Source organism: Gymnoscopelus microlampas (genome assembly GCF_963454915.1).
Source record: "Gymnoscopelus microlampas genome assembly, chromosome: 2".
Classification (NCBI taxonomy): Eukaryota; Metazoa; Chordata; class Actinopteri; order Myctophiformes; family Myctophidae; genus Gymnoscopelus; species Gymnoscopelus microlampas.
In genome coordinates, this window is record NC_139939.1 from 23,372,879 (window position 1) to 23,391,882 (window position 19,004).

The 19,004-nt window shown below is 40.3% G+C and overlaps 1 protein-coding gene across 5 annotated transcripts in view; it reads right to left on the bottom strand.

Annotated features, from left to right (window-relative positions):
- Positions 1-19,004, bottom strand: part of LOC311056512 (circadian locomoter output cycles protein kaput-like) — a 33,315-nt gene that overhangs the window by 524 nt on the left and 13,787 nt on the right. For all 5 annotated transcript variants that reach the window (XM_084073178.1, XM_084073181.1, XM_084073182.1 and 2 more), the window contains exons 17-24: positions 18,138-18,250; positions 16,574-17,128; positions 14,601-14,759; positions 13,673-13,861; positions 10,296-10,489; positions 8,692-8,821; positions 7,978-8,100; positions 1-4,591 (exon numbers count right to left, since the gene is read on the bottom strand). In XM_084073178.1, coding sequence (XP_083929304.1) covers positions 4,325-4,591; positions 7,978-8,100; positions 8,692-8,821; positions 10,296-10,489; positions 13,673-13,861; positions 14,601-14,759; positions 16,574-17,128; positions 18,138-18,250 — 1,730 coding nt within the window. In that variant the 3' untranslated portion in view covers positions 1-4,324. The remainder of the gene's footprint in view (positions 4,592-7,977; positions 8,101-8,691; positions 8,822-10,295; positions 10,490-13,672; positions 13,862-14,600; positions 14,760-16,573; positions 17,129-18,137; positions 18,251-19,004) is intronic.

Consider the following 19,004-nt stretch of genomic DNA (forward strand, 5'->3'; position numbering starts at 1 on the left):
ACAGTCTCAGAGTTACAGACCAGTAAGGGTCCATTTGGAACCCAGTCAAGGAACACCGACGGTCCCTGGACCTCACTTTGAGAACCACTGAATTATTGTAACCACTGAATATATGTTCGGCGAGCAACCTGATCATACAACATAAATATAAATTGGGCCTCAACAATGGCATTCCTTTCCAAATACCCTACAAACCATTTTCACCTGAACATTTACCCCCTTAAAACTGTTTCTCCAACCAGATATATTTCCAACACTCCACAAAACAAAAAACAAACAATGTGTAATATTGATAAAACATTCAGACATTTGTCAGAGGTGTTTGACATGTGAAGACATTTTAAAAAATTGATTGATTTCTGTATACTCTAAACATGGATACTTGTATGGTTTTTAAAACCCCTTCCTTTCCTTCATCACAAAAGCTGTTCTTTGTACTATTATCAGTTCACAACATCCATTAGTCTCTTTAAAACACCTTTACATTCTTTGGGCTGGGTATTAGTAACACTCAAACTATTCACATAATCAGCATTGGCCTTTAAGGCAATGCCTTAAAGCTGCAATCTGTAACTTGACTTTTAAATGGTACCCGACGCGAGCGCCGAAATGTCTACTGCCGAGCTAATACAGAAAGGCTGTTTGGGGCTGAGGATATATTGTGTTTTGAGCTTCATGCAATACCTCTTTTCAACTAGAAGTGGTCCTACCAACCACAGGATATACATTATATTTACCAACTGAAGCACTACAACCACCGCAGTTGTGTTACAGTACTTATATTGTGTTAACATACTAGCATACAGACTGGTCAAAATAATGTTTTATTCACCAAAACAATGTTATGGATTGCAGCTTTAAGCCCGACTTATATCTCATCGTATGCATGCCGAAAACAGCCGATGAGCTTGTAGATCGGCTATTTTCGGCGCAAGACACCATCGTACTCTAAATAAAGCATTAGACACAAACTAGGAAAGGGTCTGAATGTTTTCAAATGATGGTTTGGAAGACCTGGATCAAATAGTAGTTCCCCGCACTGTACCATTTTCTCTGTTATCCCTTTTTCTTTTAAAACCTTAGTTGAAACTGAAAAGATTTATAACAAACTCTGTAGGAATATAGTTCATTAATTTGTTTTTTTTAAATCCTGGTGTCATTCTACATAATCTAGTCTAAATTTACCACTATTGCTGAGGACTACCAGTAGCTACTATTTGCGCCTGGTCTCATGAGTAGTAGATGTGGTAAGTCTATGTTTTTTATATTCCTTTTATCAGAATGACAATTCTGTCACATATTGTTCTTGTAAACAAGACAGTGTCCATTTGTCTTTTCTTTCTTTCTTTAGCTTGATGGGTGACCAGTGCTCAGCAGCACTACAAAATCCATTCATCTTCAGTCATACTGTACATCCTCACCCATATGAAAATAAAAATGGGTTAATTTATATTGATTCTTAACACACACATGTTCTCAAGCACACAAAACTTTGTATTCCAGTTGAGCTGTCCTGCACCATGGGCAGAATACACAACCAGAGAGGAAGTTTCTGGAATATCACAAACAGTTATATATATATTTGTTTTACTACTGCAACGCAAGAACTGATTGGCCATCGCCAGGGGAGACCAATACTGAACCCCCCGAGTGATATACGAGAGGTGAAACTGAGAAAGATACACTCAAGTTGCACCTATAGAACAAGCATGCACACACAGACACACACAGACACACACACACACACACACACACACACACACACACACACACACACACACACACACACACACACACACACACACACACACACACACACACACACACACACACACACACACACACACACACACACACACACTCACTCACACACACGCACACACACATCCACTCTGAGACAGTACAACACATTCTACAAACTCCTTTTTTCTAACCATAACAACTCCTCCATTCAAAGGCTTTTCTGTTTGATATGGCTTACAACTGTGGTGCGTGAGTTATTGGGCTCGAGTCCATTTTCTAACCCACAGAAAGGCTGAAGTGAGAATGGACCACGGCCCAGTTCCTGGTTTAAAACGTTTCTTTACTGCTGACTGAGAACTGAGTGAGAGCTGAGCATGAGGGCTACTGAGGCCTGGAAGAACACAGGGCAGGATGAGACACTGATGCTGATGGCAAAATGGAGGTTATACTGAATGTACAATGAAGTCAGGACTTCTGTAAGTAAAATAACGACGGTTTTCACCAGTGGTCCTCAAACGTTTTAATTTCATAACTCTTGAAAGTGTACAAATAGCATGCATTTGTACACTTTTAAGAGTTACAGACCTGCACAGGTCTATTTGGAACCCCATAAAGGAACCCAGAGGATCCCTGGACCACACTTTTTGAGAACCACTGTTTTTCACCAATCGTGCTCAAAATATTTTAGCTGGTGTCCCTATTTGGGCATGCATGTCATTATACACAAAAATAAAGAAATAGCTAAATTAAAAAATAATTAGTAGATCAAAAGGTTTGTAGATTGGCTATGTTTGGGCATCGTACAACTACGTATAAAATAGGCGTAGAAATCTTTGATACTCAAGGAAATTAGAACATCAAATTGAATTTGTTATTGCATATTATGCATATTATGACTATTGTTCTTTGCAGCATCAATGTCCAATCCTTCCTTGTCTGCTTTCAGACTGAGGCAGAAGCAAGTCTATCGTTCCACATTCCTGAGAATACAAGTACCATCCAGCAAACTCCAAATCCTTACTAAGTCAATTACTGTAAGACACAAGGGGCAACACACACACACACACACACACACACACACACACACACACACACACACACACACACACACACACACACACACACACACACACACACACACACACACACACACACACACACACACACAGCCACCCACCTACCCACAAACCCACCCACACACACCCACACAAAGATTGCATTCTCAAATGCACACCCTATCGCACTTTGACTGAATCACACAAAGAGGTTACAAATAACTAGGTCTGAATAGTGATTTACTGTACACAACCACATTAAGTGCTAAAATATCATGGGGTTAAAGATATACTGTTTGTTACGTATAGGGCTCTCTCACTTTAAAAAATAATCCCTACTACTGTATATACACACAAATGTATCTCTGTTAGGGGTAATATCTTGTTGGAAAATATATACGCCTTTCAATAGTCAGTTCAAAACAAACAAACAAACAAACAAACAAAAAAAGAGACTATAATGTTATTATTGGCACTTGGAATCACCAAACCCGTTATAATAATATACGAACAGTGACCATCCTATGAAGCATTACTTTAAAGGTCCTCGATTCCTGTCAAACATCATTTGGGACTTATGGAGTTATAAAGATAAGGAGACAGTTTTGTATCTGCGACACAGTGTTTAAAAACACAAATTCCACAAACCCCCGCCCCCCCGAGCCCGACCATTTTTTAAAACAAACGGACATAACGCTAATGATTGATTTACACTCACTCGTGCATCGCGTCGCGCACCGAAAATAGCCGATCGTCTATTTTCCGTTCGCGACACTGGGCGCACAACTACAGTATAAATCGGGCATAAAGTCTTCCAGACTTTTAGAGAAAAGGGGAAGTACGAGGTCTTCGACAGGCGCTATGCATTAGCACAGAGCTGCGCAAGTCTTTGACCAAGAAGAACAAGTAAAAAGTCTTTTTTCTTTTCTCAAAAGCGACTAACAAAAAGCTTACAGTTATTCATTTCATGCAGTCATATAAAATACTACATTTGTGTTTCCCCCGTTAGGCTATATTGTATATTTACATGTTCTTATAATACAGTTGATCTGTACACAACCAAGTCCACTCTGAGACGCCTTCAAAAGAGTCTCTCGTTACCATGGTAATGGGGCGTCCACTGGGAGTTCTGTGTGGATTCCACGGAGACCGGAGCACCTGTACTCTTCCGCCGTCGCTAAGGGAATGGGGGATTCTCCATCCATCCTGTTGCCATGGTGACAGGAGATCCCAACGAGGCTCAAAGCCTTTCCTTTTTTTGTCACGTTTCAGTACGTTCAGAACGGAAGAACGGAGGACCACCATTACAGGATGAAGGAAGCTTTCGTCGGCCAGCAAACAAAACAAATCCAATAAAACAACAAGTGCTTTTAGGTCTTCAAAATATGTGTTCTCAAGCCTGATACATCCTTCGGTCGCACGGCGGTGCCACGCTGTGGTCTCGTAGGTCTGCTATTTTCGCCACGCGACACAGTCGTGCGACAGAGCATAAATTAGGCTCTTATGTGACCCCGGAAGTGAAGGCCTTACTGCGGCTGGCTGCTGACGCTGTCAGTCCTGTGTGAGGAGGAGGAGGGGGCTTTCTGGGGTTTCTGGGGCTGGGGTTTGAGCTGCTGCTGGTGCCGCTGATGGTGGGACGCTTGTTGCTGCTGTTGTTGCCGCTGCGCCTGCTGTTGCTGCTGCTGCGGCTGTTGTTGGTGCGTGGCCTGGGTGAACGTGCCCTGTTGCTGGAGTGGAAACGCTGCCTGCAGGATCAGCTGGGTGGACTGGTTACCGTGGAGGAGACGGGTGCCCTGACAATAGAATAGCACGGCCCAAGTTAAGAAAATAAGGCAATAAGGCAATAAGCAGGCACCCATGTCCTTTCACTATACATTAACCACTTCTTAAACCATATACGTAGTTGACCGGGGTACCCCAGGGGTCTATACTAGGCCCCCTACTTTTATCCTTATTTTTTCCTTCCATCTACAAGCTCACGTTGCGGAACGTTGTGAGCTTGTACATAGGCTATTTTTGCAGAATGTTGAGGATGCTAGGTTTCATGTGGTCAAGCCCTGTCTGTCAAATCTCACCCATGCACCAGAAATCCTTAAAGAAGAAGAAAGAATTTCCAGGCAAAACTCCAGGCTCACCCTTTGATTGTGGGAACAAAGACATTTTAAATTTGTTTTTAGTATTTTTGAATCATCTTGATTGTCCCATGTGTGGTAATTAGATTTATCTTAGGGAATCATAAAAAAGAAGCCAAAACCTTCCACCGCCATAAAACCCAGAAGTCACATCATGACTTGCCAAAATGTTCTTCCAGATCTTACTGTTCCATGTTGAATCCATGAGACATACTGCCCTCTAGTGTTATCCAGGGATTCAAGCTAAAACAAATCTCAGGACTTAAAAGTTTTTTTAGGGACAGGTCGATTTTTAAAGAAGGGTACCCCTGGAGAAAATGTATGTGCCCTGATCTAAAATGCCATGACCCTCCCTTTGACTAAAAAAATAAATCAATGACCCTCCCCAAGTGATAAAAAAAAAAGATTAACTCTCCCCGCCTATAGGAGTGTCACGATATATTTTCCCACGATATATAGCCTATTGTGGTATTAAAATGTGACGATAGGTATTGTCAAGATGTCATACTGTATTGTAATATTTTTGTAATTATTTTTATTTTCTTTTTTTTTTTTGCCGGTGAAAGTTATAGGAGTTCTTACTGTATGGTGTATGATAAGAAATGTAAAGCTTATCATAATCACAGTAATTATTAATCATGTCTTCCATCATATTCAAGATATTTTGTAGAGAAACAGACTCCAGTCACTTTCAGTTTAAAGCACTGCAGAGGGGAGGTGTTGTGTGTCAGCTGATGCTCATTGACGCTCATTAATGTGACACAAAGTAGTTATGCCAGTCTGCACTCTCAAATAGGCCTACATCTAATCTAATATTGTTTACATGGTATTATACTGTATCTGGTATTTATAGATTTTTTTTGAGCTGTTGGAAATAACTAGGCTGCACTTGGTTCGTAAAGTCCAGGTGACAAAAATATGAGGTTTGTGGAATTTATAGTTATGCAGTGTTATATTATATTATATTTGTTATATTAGTGTCTATCTGTCCTCTGAAACAATGGGTTTATAGTTAGTGAGAGCTTCACTTCTCCCTTAAGCTTGCACAAATGTATTTATTTGTGTGTACAAAGCACTTTGTAATAGTTTTTTTAAGTGCTTTATAATTGTTATTTTAAACTAAAGATGATGGCCAATGTTGATGATACAGAGAAAAGAACATTAATAATGTATCATATCGATATCATATGCCCAACATCATGTATGTATCGTGAAATTAGTGTTATCTTGACACCCCTAACCCTCCCCATCAAATACAACAACATGACATTTAAAACTGATAATGTCCGATGTTTTGTTTTCCACATTGATTAGAACATTACTGTAGTCAGTCTTGCTAAATGCACAGTGTAGTGTCTGTAGTGGTAGCAGAATGGACAGTGTTCTAAACTTACATGTGGGAAACCCATTGAATCCCATAATCATTAACTAAGGTTACTACACTGTTGCCTACATGTGGAGGTATTGCATGTGGTCATGTAGTAATGTAGGAAAGTGAAGATATATTTTATTTTATCGATGGTGGATACTGTTCATGTGCGTGACAACAGAAAGGAAATTCAACTCAAGGATAACAGTTTTACACACGCACACAGCGCAGTATTTAAGGGAGGTTTTAGTACATCAAGGTAAATACAGGACATCCGACTCCGAGTCAGACATCCGACTTCCAAGTAACTGACAACATTGATGCGTCATCATACATCAAATAAAAGCCTGTATTTATCTTGATGTACTAAAACCTCCCTTAAATACTTCCACAGAAATGGGAGTTAGAATTTCATGGGAAACTGTACCGGTTTACCTGGTTGAGTCATCATTAGTAGGAAATTTGCCCATATCAATTGTATGTGCTTGCTTGTACTTGTGCAATTCGAAAATGGCCAATGTCTAAGTCTTAACAATTAGGTTATCAATTATGGCCTGATGATTTTGGTTTTACTTGTGGAACTAGGCTGGCATCTATGCACAACTGTCCATATAGATCCAAATTAATCACATGCACAGAATTACTTCAAATGATTATGAATATCCAGTTATAAATTGGTCATTGTAACCTACGTGGTGTATGTAATTCTATGAGCAACAAAAACACAATTAAAAGAGGATATCTCTGTGTTGGAAATTGCGATAAAGCATCTCTCTAATATGCCTAACACCTGTTGAAGTGTTGCTTAATTGTTCAACCACCATCGTTAAGACGCTGAATAGATTTGACTGGGTCGTTCACACTTGCTGTGCGTCGATGGCTTGTTAACGACCGTCATTGATTCTAATAGACCAAGGTGTTACTGGATTTGAATCCTTTGTATCATTTGAAATAGACCACTGTTCTGCTGTACTAAAATGTATATAAAAAACAGACTATTTTATCAATTCAAAATTGCATGACCCTCCCTTGGATTCAAAGTAAAAATTAGCGGACCCTCCCTTGTACTAAAATTAGAAAGGCATGACCCTCCCCTGTTTTCCTCCAAGGACCCCCTTCTGTAAATTTCGACTGGTCCCTTAGGCCGTCCCAATCTGTGATTTGTGAAACAGCGTAAAAGGAGTTCCCCACACTAGCGCTCTATTTCCTAAACAATTTGCACAATTATGTAGAATCATTATAAATCTATGTTCTTGCTGTTCTACATATAGCCAAACAGTTGAAGGAATTGCATATTGAGATTGAGATATGAAATATCCTAGAGTTAGGGTTAGGGTTTCATAGAAAATGCTTCTGAACATGTATTCTGTTGCTAGTTTGACCCAATATTTAACCCATTCTTCACAAGCCACATATCTTCTGAACAATGTGACACTAAAATTGTTTTTTTCTTTTTCAAAGAGACAAGTCCGGAGAAAACTAACTTTGTTTGAGACCTGTCTGGGTCACCAACACACTCTCGCGAGATCTACCAACAGTAATCATACGACCTTTGCTAGATCTGACATCAGACACCACCCACTCAGGAGACCATTGTGTACCATTTTCCCCTGGTGGAGAAGCATGGGATGGCGTATCTTCCTAAATTAAGCATCTTTGATTTAATCCATGGTAATACCTGTAGGAACTGCTGCTGTTGCCCCTGTTGGCCACCCTGTGCCACTACAGTCTGGCCCTGCACGTCAGCCTGGGCTTGGGGAGCCTGCGTGGGCTGCAGGGTCAGGGTCTGGGTCTGTCCCGCCTGCAGAAGGAACAGACAGAAAAATACAATTATTCGACTCAACACAGCAGGCCCTTAGCAGAACGGTGTGCATGAATCATCCACCACAATCAATTCCTTTGATTTTGTATTAGTCTGATTAACCTATTGAAGGAGTAGTTCACCCAAAAAAATACTTATTTTCTATCAATTACACACCCCATGATGGCTTCAATTCAAGATTTTTTTCAATCCATGATTTCAAGGCTTCATGGGGTATGTAATTGATGGAAAATATATATATTTTTTAAGCCCTATTTAATACGGTACTTACTTCTTTGCTATTTTTTAAATAAAGTATAAAATATAAATCTATAAATCTACCTCCAAAATAATGAATAATTAATTATAAAAAATAAAACAAAATAATATTTTTTGTTATAATTTGTTGGATTAACTGTTGCAACCCTACCACAATGCGATTTTGCAACCCTTTTTTCACCCGGTGCCAATTTGCTAAGTGATCCTGGGCACTACACTCCCCCCACCAGCCTAGGGAGGCCAGGGCCGAGCTCATGCCTCCTTCAATGCAGCTTCTTAACCACCCTTTGTGAGTCAGGTGTGTCTTCTTACCTGCTGGCCTCCAAACGGGTTGTATGCAGTGACCACCTGTCCCATAAACATGGATGTGGGCACCATGACCGCACCACAAGCCATTGGAGTGGTTACCAGCTTAGTCACCAGCTGCTGTCCTGCTGGGAACCTAGCAGAATGGACAGGGTGAAACAACAAAAGATGAAAAGAAAATGGGAAGAACAAAATAATGTTACTTGAGCACAAAGAGCAAAGAGAACAAATAAGGAAGTGAAGAATGCCTACAACTCGGGGATACATTTTTAAAGGTCTGGGAAAGTGGATTCAAATTCTTGTTTGAATTTCTGCCACGACAGCTATCACAGCGTTTCTGCAGGTATAGGGAAGTTACATTTAAGTCACATTTAAGTCCAATTTATCAATAACAAAAAAGCACAAATACGTGAGAAAAAAGTATTTTTAAGAAACCCTGTATCACCATTTGCAAACACTATTAGATGTTCATGACCTATTCAGCAGATGGCAAGGTTCATATATATCTGTGACGTCATAATGGCCCACAGCAATACACACAGCATTTGTCAAACCTCTAAAAATAGAATGTACTGTATAAAATGAAATAAAAATGCACTGAAATGCTTGTAGATGCTCCTCCATTTTTGAAAACTAGATGTTTGAAATCCTTCGAAAGATTTCACCTACAGTATGACATGCCCAAAATAGGGATGCCAGATTGGAAGTACAAATCGCTCAAAGATGCGATTTTAAGTGTAAACTGCTAGTGTTTATATTTGGAGGCCTAATGTACTGGATTCTTATAGATACATGCTCCCACCATTTATGCATCTACTATTATCTATGTAAAAGTCAAGTATGAAGCACTTCTAAAACTACCACAGCATGTGATTAAAAACAGCATACAATATAACACAATAGACCCCTTATCAGACCATATCACACTGGCATCACGCAGTGATGCGTGCGCAGGCAGGTTGCGAAAGAAGCCAACCGCTCAGAAGACAGCATGCAATGGAAAAGTAGGCTATTCATGTGTGAAAATGCATTCCATCAAACCTTCGGCTGCAGTTTGACTGCCAGTGCAGAGGAAGAAGGCTTGTAGAATGTGTACTGCGACCTCTCCTTGTTTAATATATCGATGATGTAGAGTTGATGTGAAGTAAAGTAGAAACCTTGCATGTCCAAAATGTTACTTTTCAGGAAATGGCAAGAATTCCAATGGATCCAATGTAGTTATTATATTATCAATATGTTTCAGTAGTCAAATCCTCCTATAATTCTACAAAGCTCTGTGGTGAGGCCAAAACGGTGGTGAGGCCAAAATCTCTTCTGCTCGGTTCTCCTCAGTGGCTGGAGCAATTGATCTGAATTTGCATACAGCCATTCACCATTACCATGTGCACGGAACAGCAAAGCCCATTTTTCGATTTCACCAAACGTCAGCTGTTTATTAGCGTTTTTTTGTAAAAGAATTTGGGATGGCCCCGCGAGCTATGGGATGAATGGCTCCCTGGTTGCCAGATCATGTGCGACTAGTATTTTTAAAACCCACAAACAGGCTCAACAACTTTCGCTTGTATTTCTTCCACCAATGTAAATAAAAACATCAGAATGTCACTCTGTACCGTATCTGTCGGTCCTGTGTGAAGGTAGCCACTGCGGTGCCTTGCTGCGTGTTGCTCTGTGGGAGGCTGCTGCTGATCTGGAGCAGGTTGGGCTGTCCAGGCTGGGAGATCATCATGGTGTTGTAGAGGGGTGCAGGCACTGTGCCCTGGGCCTGGGCCTGAGCCTGCTGCTGCTGCTGGGGCTGACGCTGAGCCTACAGTGGTCATAATGGTAGGAGGCAGAGACACACATAGGTTGAATTACTTCAACTGAATAATAAGAAAATATTGTTTCATTTTCCAAAAAATAAACAAATTGAAAAAACATGGCCCCTCACGCATCGGAAGGACAATATCAGTCACCAGAACCAGGGACGTGTGTTTTCAATGAGTCTAACATGGTTAAATTTGTGTTTTAAGTTACAATGGGTTTATATCGGAAGGAGGCGTGTCTGATAAGATGAATAATATGTCTAAATACTGAAACAAGCAACTGTCTGGAGGGCACACAAAAGCCAGAGTAGATGATAAAATGACCCCAAACATGTTTAAAAGTGAAATATCCATTTAACACTAACCAAGGTTATTAATTTCATTGCGGTATGAAAAACATGCATAGACTTCTTGAGATAGGTAAATCAACACACTAATATAAATAATTGGTGTTTATTTTTCATTTCGACCGTACGTCACTGATCACACCGTCTGACCCCAAAAATGTATTTTTTTTTTTTTACCCCAAAAATGTATTCTCTGGTTCAAGGCGACACACAACAACTCTAAGGTACAGTACTAATGACATCGTTTAATGTTGAAAATGAGCAGCAAGGAAGGGCTTTTAATTTACTTTTTATTTCTCTTTTTTTTACTTTTAATTTAGTATTTTTACGAGTGCTCAGGTCAGGAGTATTTCCCATAGGTGAAGTTAAACATTTTTGACGTTTACGAGCATCCTATGAACTTTCTCACACACGTACACCCACACATACAGCTTGCTCCTTGACTCTTCATATCGTTGCTGTCGGGCAGAAACCTCTTATCAACATATTCAAACATTTTGTGTTTTTTCGTAAATGAATGCCCTACTTGATCATCATCACAGCGTCACACGAAAACATCAAAAGTATCCACAAGCTTGAAACACTTGAAATGCGACGCAGCGTGTCGCATTGTGAGCTTGTCGTTCTGCTATTTTCAGCGAAAGCTTTCCCCACAATACCGATGCTAGGGTTTAAGTGGTTGTGAGAATGAGCCCTTTTGCGGCTGGCAGCAGTACAGAGGCGTTTGTAAAGTGCAACCAAAAGGTGTGTTTATTCACCGACATCAAACAAGGCAATACAGAAGCTCCAATACAGGTGACAGACATGGTGTTGCCTGGCTTTCATTCTACCTCTGACTAAACAGGCTTGTTACTGGCAGCATTTTATACTCAGCTGGAGCAGCTCAGGCAATTAAGACTCCACCATGTCAAGGGGTAGATAAACAGATATACAAATACAGAAATATATAAATACAGAAATACATATAACATTAACTCATAAAATATCTTAAAACTCCATGAACTACACCACTAATGATTCTCATACTACAACTTTACACAAGATCCCTCACAATTCCAAATACACATTATAACCCCCCTCTGCCCTTCTGACTTGGTCCAGCCCAATTACACTGGCAAACAGAACAGCCCACTTTGGTACATGTTAAGTTTTCAATCATTACTCAGCATTACCCATATTGCACCTCTCACACATTCCACTTAGTCTCTATTGCACTCATATTACACCAATTGCACTTGCCAGATATCACCAAACATGTTGTCTCCATAGGTGGACTAGTTAGCTGAGTGGCCAGCTCAGCTGGACAGGACACAACTCAAAAGTTCAGTTAAATGTAATCAACAATAAAATGACTGCATTCCTTTCTGTGCAAACTACAATGTGCAAATTATGCCGTGCAAATACTAAAGTGACCATATGCTATGCAATTAATCCATCCATAAATAAAGGTTACAATGTACATGTGCAAATGGCAAGTAACAGAGGACCTCTCTGTTACAGTGGTTAATGAGGGAATCACACCAAAGCGAATGTCAACAGACTCTTATTTCACTGTAGGGGTGGAATCAAACTACTACATTTAATTGATTATAAATAAAAGAAGATTTTTTACCATTTTATCATGAGCATTAGTGAGGACCAGTTATATGAAGATAGGTTGAAAATGGGTGAAGTCGTCCTTTCAGTGCTTAATCAACTCGTTGATATGTAGTATATATATAAAAATAAAAATAAACGTTTTTTTTATTATTATTCGATTCATCAAAAAAGTTATCAATAGAATAATCGCTAAGAAAATTGTATAGTTACAGTAAATGGAAACATACAGATACATGCACATGATTCAAAGTAGCTGGCCTGTAGGAACATGTAGTCCTGCACAAAAAATATTATATGTTGCTTGGCAACAGTCCAGTCAGTCCCAGTCCAGCTGCAGAAGTATTTGTGTTGGAGGAGCCAAATAAACGATTAAATCAAGAAACAAATCAGGAGGCGACTCCATAGCCCAGTTAGGGTGTGTACCATATGGGCTATAATGGCTGACAGTGAGTCCCCGGTTTGATTCCCGTCTGGGCAGACTATTTTCAGCATATCACTCCCCTACTGTCTCTCCATGTTTCCTGTCTCTCTGCACTGTACCTGACAAATAAGGGCTCAGAAAAGCCCCGACACAATAACTTGAAGAAAATGACTAAATATAATAAACAAATTTGTTGTCGCTTATTACCTACCTACGACCAAATCAAAGACATGCTGATATACAGTACAGCACAACAGTACACCCGGCTCTCGTGTGATAAGGCTACTACAGTATAAGATTGTTTTCTGCACAAAGGCCTGTGCCCCATATCTGTTACCGTTCTAGTGCTGTACCTCATGCACTGCACCTGCTGCTATCTTTTTTTAAAGACATATCACCTTATGTCTAATCTCTCAAGACAGATTCAGAGCTCCGCAGCTGAATCTGTCGCCACCGGAAGAGGAGGGCTGAAGGAGAGATTTTTTTATTTTTTTGTAGATGGGTTCCCAGATTGCCTTATGTCTACTGTACCTTATGCTTTTATGTACAAATGTGCAAATCTTATTTTTCTCCTAACCTGTTTCTTTCCAGTGTTTTTCTGAAAATAATTTAACCCTACTTCTTTACGCCTGAAATCCTGTGATGTGACAGTAAATGTGATTCTGATTCTGATATTATTTCATGTTTGTCTGTGTGTCTGCGTTTCCCACCTGTGCTAGGGTGGTGTTCTGCTGTCTGAGTCCCACCTGTGCTAGGGTGGTGTTCTGCAGTCTGAGTCCCACCTGTGCTAGGGTGGTGTTCTACTGTCTGAGTCTCACCTGTGCTAGGGTGGTGTTCTGCTGTTGTAAGCTCTGCTGAGGAGGAGCAGCTTGCTGTTGGATGGTCAGCTGCTGGGTTCCTGTTAGGGCGGGGTTTAGAGTTGTCTGCTGAATCTGATTGGTCAGCGTGGTCGTCTGCTGAACCGAGCCCACTTGCGGCAGCTGGACATTCGACGGCTGCAGGAACATCTGTCGCCGTGGAAACAACATTATGTTAAAGTCAATGTTCTGTGCGTCTGTGCATTTTCAGGATTTCAGTCCCATGCATTTGTTTGGACTTAACATTTTTCTTTGATGTGACAAAACTATCTACAGTTTGCATTGAAGAATTAGCACAATTTGCATGTAAAAAAAACAAATCCTTTTTTTTTTCTTTAAACACAGACAAACAATAACCCTCCCAACCAACCCCACCCCTAAAGCCATACATCAAAACATTCAAAATACGAAGAACATACAGAAAAAGTAAGGCTCTCAAGTAATTTGGGAGCCACCCTGAGAGCGAGCCTTAGTTATCACACAGTACATTTTTCTTTTGTTAGTGAAGGGCTTAATATACTTTGTCGCGCGCGGTGTCACAGCGGATCTAAGTGAGCTTCTAGATCTGCTATCGTCTCGGTCGGGTGGAAACCTCATACAGTATGTCCAAAACTGTTACTTTTCAGGATTACATTTAAAAGAAATAGCTAAAGTAGCAGATCTACAAGCAAAAACACATCGCTTCACGCAGCGTTTCGGGCTTGCATATCTGCTACTTTTGATGCTTTCGTGTGACGCTGTAGTATGATCAAGTAGGGCATTAACTTACGAAAAAACACAACAAGTTAGAATATGGAGATAAGAGGTGTCTGCCCGACAGCAACGATAGACAAATGTGGCTTTAGAATTGCTGCTGGGCTGCATGTGTCCGTGTGCATGGTTCTCCTACCTGGATGCCTGGTCCCTGGACTCTCTGCAGCTGCTCCTGGATGTTCCGGAGCTCGTCCTGCTGCCGCTGGATGTTGGCCTGAATCAGCCTGGTCCTCTGCTCCAGTTGCTCCCTTAAGTGCTGCATGGCGTTCACCTGGGCTGTGAACTCCATCACCGGCTGCAGGGGGCACACACACACACACACACACACACACACACACAGGGATACTTTCAGGACACGTTTAATTACTTTGTTTATATAATGGTTATTGGTGGCAGTTAACCACCATCTTAAGACACTATGTAACCACTTAAACCCCATATGGGTAACCATGGAGGAGTCCATCAGGGCTCAATACTAGTGTATTTTCTGTTTTCTGTTATTGTGGGGAAAGCTTTTGCTGAAAATAGACGATCGACAAGCTCACAATGCGACGCAACGCAGGTCCCCCAGGTCTCTAGGTGATCTCAATCTGCTAGGTGTGTTCCTGTTTTTTCCCCTCTACACTGAATCTCTTCGCAACAGCGCGTATCCTTCCCTCTGTTCTGCTCCCTGCTCACAGGCGCACTAACCAACCTGTAGGAGTCGCTATAGTGCAGCGACGCCCTGCCCTGCCAACTTTCCATGCTTCCTTCCTTGTGTAACACATGGATCATTTTGCCAAAAAATAAAGATAACATAAAGTCCACTGTGTTCACTGAGTACTTATCTCAAGAAGGTTTCAAGTCTCTGCAAGTTTGTTTTCATACTGTAATGAAACGAATGGAATTATACTGCAGATAGTGCTGACAAAGCAATTTGATTAGCCCAGTGGTTCTCAAAGGGTTCCCCAGCTAAATGATTGATAGTTAGGAACCAAATGGACCATTGCAGGTCTGTAACTATGAGAGTGAAGAAATGGTACACTCTCAGAGTTAAGGGTGTCTGTGGCCTAATGCATACCAAACTGGGGATTCTTGAAATGAAAACGTTTGAGAACCACTGGTTTAGTCAACAAGACATTTAGTAAATAAAAGTAATGTCCACACACAGTATACTGCTGTCCCATGCTTCGTGGGGCCACCTACTTGCTGGAGTAGATTTCCTTACATATGAGTCTGACTGAATATTTTCCAGGTATTGGTCAGCCCCCATGTACTATCCAGGGAAACAAAGGTAAATAAGGTAAATAAAATAAAGCTGTATGCTTTGGAAAATAGCCAGCCGTAATATAAATATATGTAATTTGGCAATGGGCTAAAACACTGGTATGCTCCTTCAAGACCGACTACAACAGCTTTTCCGACATAACGCTAACATAAGCAAATATGCTTTTCTATGCTATGATCACTTTTTGATTACAGAATTTGCAATGGTAGAAAAACATAAAACAGAGGTGAACAATATTCCAGGGGGTATAACAAAAGACCAATAGATAAGCAAGCTGAAGATGAATGAAAATATACATAAATCATATGAAGGGCTACCTCTGGTGGTGGACAATAAAAGAAAACCAATTGTAAACATCATAAGACTGTGCACTAACTAACTCAAAATGTCAAATGACACAAAGCTTAGAACTGACTAAAGGTTGTACAATCGCACTTAACACTTATAAGAGGCTTTTAAAGTTCCTGTTGGAAAAACCTTGTCATTTGGATGAGATGGTGTCTAGTCTCTAAAGCCAGACAACTACTCTATCTATACACTATCTTCGAATGCTATATAGTCTGTAGTTACGCCCCCTGAAAGCGGTTCAAAGGAAGTTGTCATGATATGAAATATATTTTAAAATATTGAATTTCCATTTCTGCTAAAGCAATATGCTTAGACTAATTTCCTTTCAAGTAGGAATTATTTAAGCGATTGCAAAGATGAAACGGAAGTGGATGGAGGCGGACATCCGCTCTACAGCCTTGAACCATTTCAGTACTTCAGTTCTATGATGGAAGCATTTGACAACTGTTAGGCAGAAGTCTATGTCGAGACACTAGGTGGTGTCTAATCCTCACCTGTACATTTGTTTGTAGCTGAGGCTGCTGTTGTTGTTGTTGTTGCTGTTGTTGTTGTTGTTGTTGTTGTTGTTGTTGTTGTTGTTGTTGTTGTTGTTGTAGTTGTTGTTGTTGTTGTTGTTGTTGTTGTTGTTGTTGTTGTTGTTGTTGTGGTGGTGGCGGTGGCGGTGGTGGTGGTGGTGGTGGTGGTGGTGCTGGTGGTGGTGGTTGCTGTTGTTGTTGTTGTTGTTGTTGTTGTTGTTGTTGTTGTTGTTGTTGCTGCTGCTGCTGCTGTTGTTGTTGTTGTTGTTGTTGTTGTTGTTGTTGTTGTTGTTGCTGCTGCTGTTGCTGTTGTTGTTGTTGTTGTTGTTGCTGTTGTTGTTGTTGTTGTTGTTGTTGTTGTTGTTGTAGTTGTTGTTGTTGTTGTTGTTGTTGTTTTTGTTTTTGTTGCTGCTGCTGCTGTTGTTGTTGTTGTTGTTGTTGTTGTTGTTGTTGTTGTTGTTGTTGTTGTTGTTGTTGTTGTTGATTGATCGTGCCTGGAGTTACACTCTGGCCAGTGGTCTGAGAGCTCATAGACTACAAACATGGAGAGGATGAAAATTAATGATGGAGAATGATGTGTACCATGGTGCATGACTGTTCCACTCCATTTCATGGACCACATTTATTCCAGGAGCACTGAGTGGAGTAACTTAAAGGTGGCGTGTAAGTGATATTTTATGGTTAAAACAAAACGTTTTGTTGTTAAAAAGTTAAAGCTCTATATTTTGATAGTAATCATTGCTATAGTGTTTGTTCAGTAACAGGGGTCTACCCGGCTCTCCAGCTCTTTAATACAGAGAAAAAAAATGTTCAGGTCGGTTGCCAATTTCAGCCAATCAGAGGAGAGCACCAATTTTTCTGCTTAAGTTTTAGAGTATCAGCTCAGCTTTGGTCTGCTCACTTATTTGTGTCTCACTTCCAGTTTCACTTGTTTATCCTGTATCCTGTATAAGTTCTTTCTCCTGATTGGATAAAATTGGTATCCCGTTTTCTGAAAAACGTATGTTTCTATATCAGTGGTTTTCAAACCTTTTCATGTTAAGGTCCCCCAGAATGATATGTATTTGCCCGCTGACCCCCATCTCAAAATATGTTGTTCCAGGGACCCCCAGAAGCAAAGATTTGAGTTAAAATGTTCGCTTTAAAACAATATATATTAAAAGATTTGCATACATTTTCACGATTTTTCAAAAATAGCAGATCTACAAGTTTGTAGCGTGGCACTCGGTGCCGCACTATGAGCTTGTAGATCTGCTATTTTTGAATAGCCAAAGTGTAACATAATGCTTATTAGCTCAAATGAGATGCGTTCCAGGTCTTAATGGGTTAAAGGGCTGAAGAGACACGGAGAACCCTGTTACTAAACAATCCCTCTATAGCAATGTTTTACTATCTGAAAATATAAAATACATTATTTTATAAAGGATATCACTTACCGCTGATTTAAGTCTCTGTTTACATGCTGTAGTGTAGGTGTTACAATTGAATTAAAAGAAGTTTAATGTTTAGTGTAACGTTGCCATTCTGTTTAGTCATGTCTCACCTGCTGACTGCTGATGGAGGACCGGCGCTGTGACGTCATCTCAATGGTTGAGGCCAATGACTGCCTGGGGGGCGTGGCCGCGGCCGTGTCCATGTGTAGCTTGGAAGCTGTTGCTGTGGAAATAGAAGCATCAGTGAGTCAGAGAGTTGTGCTTTTCAGCTTCCCCCGTGACCATAACATATCAGCTTACAACAGAGCTTAGTCATCACACTCTGCATGACCAGAACATGTCATTGCTGCCGGGTGAAAACCTTGTGTGTCCAAAACTGTTACTTTTCCAGAGCCTGTGTTCCAATATTTAGTTCAATATTAATAAAAACCCACAGACACACTTAACGCCTTTCACTATTTTTCAGAAATCGCGAAAAAAGCTGATATACAAGCTCACAACGGGTCACACTGCAACCTGTTGTGAGCTTGTAGATTGGCTATTATTAAAATATTTCGTAATGTAATTATGAAATATTTTGAGTGTTCATTCAATATAAACGATGTAACTAAGTTAAATCCACATGTAGGAAGGATAGGCATAAATAAGCTTCGAGCTTCAGCCTATGCCTTTTCGATCAAACAACATGAATTATTGGATTATAGTGTGGTACATTTTGTGTAACTGTTGATGTTGATCGAAATAAAGTAAACTAAACTATTATCGCTACTTTTGTGCGACACTGTTATACGACAAAGTAGGGCATAAAATATTACACAAATATAAAATGTTGAAATATGGATATACAAGGTTTCTGCCCAACAGAAACAATATCAGCTTACAACAGTGCTTAGTCAACCCACTCTGTGTCATTGTTGATGTATAAGTGGTAACCGGTCAGGTGGGCACAAAAAACAACTGGGCACACTGGACAACTG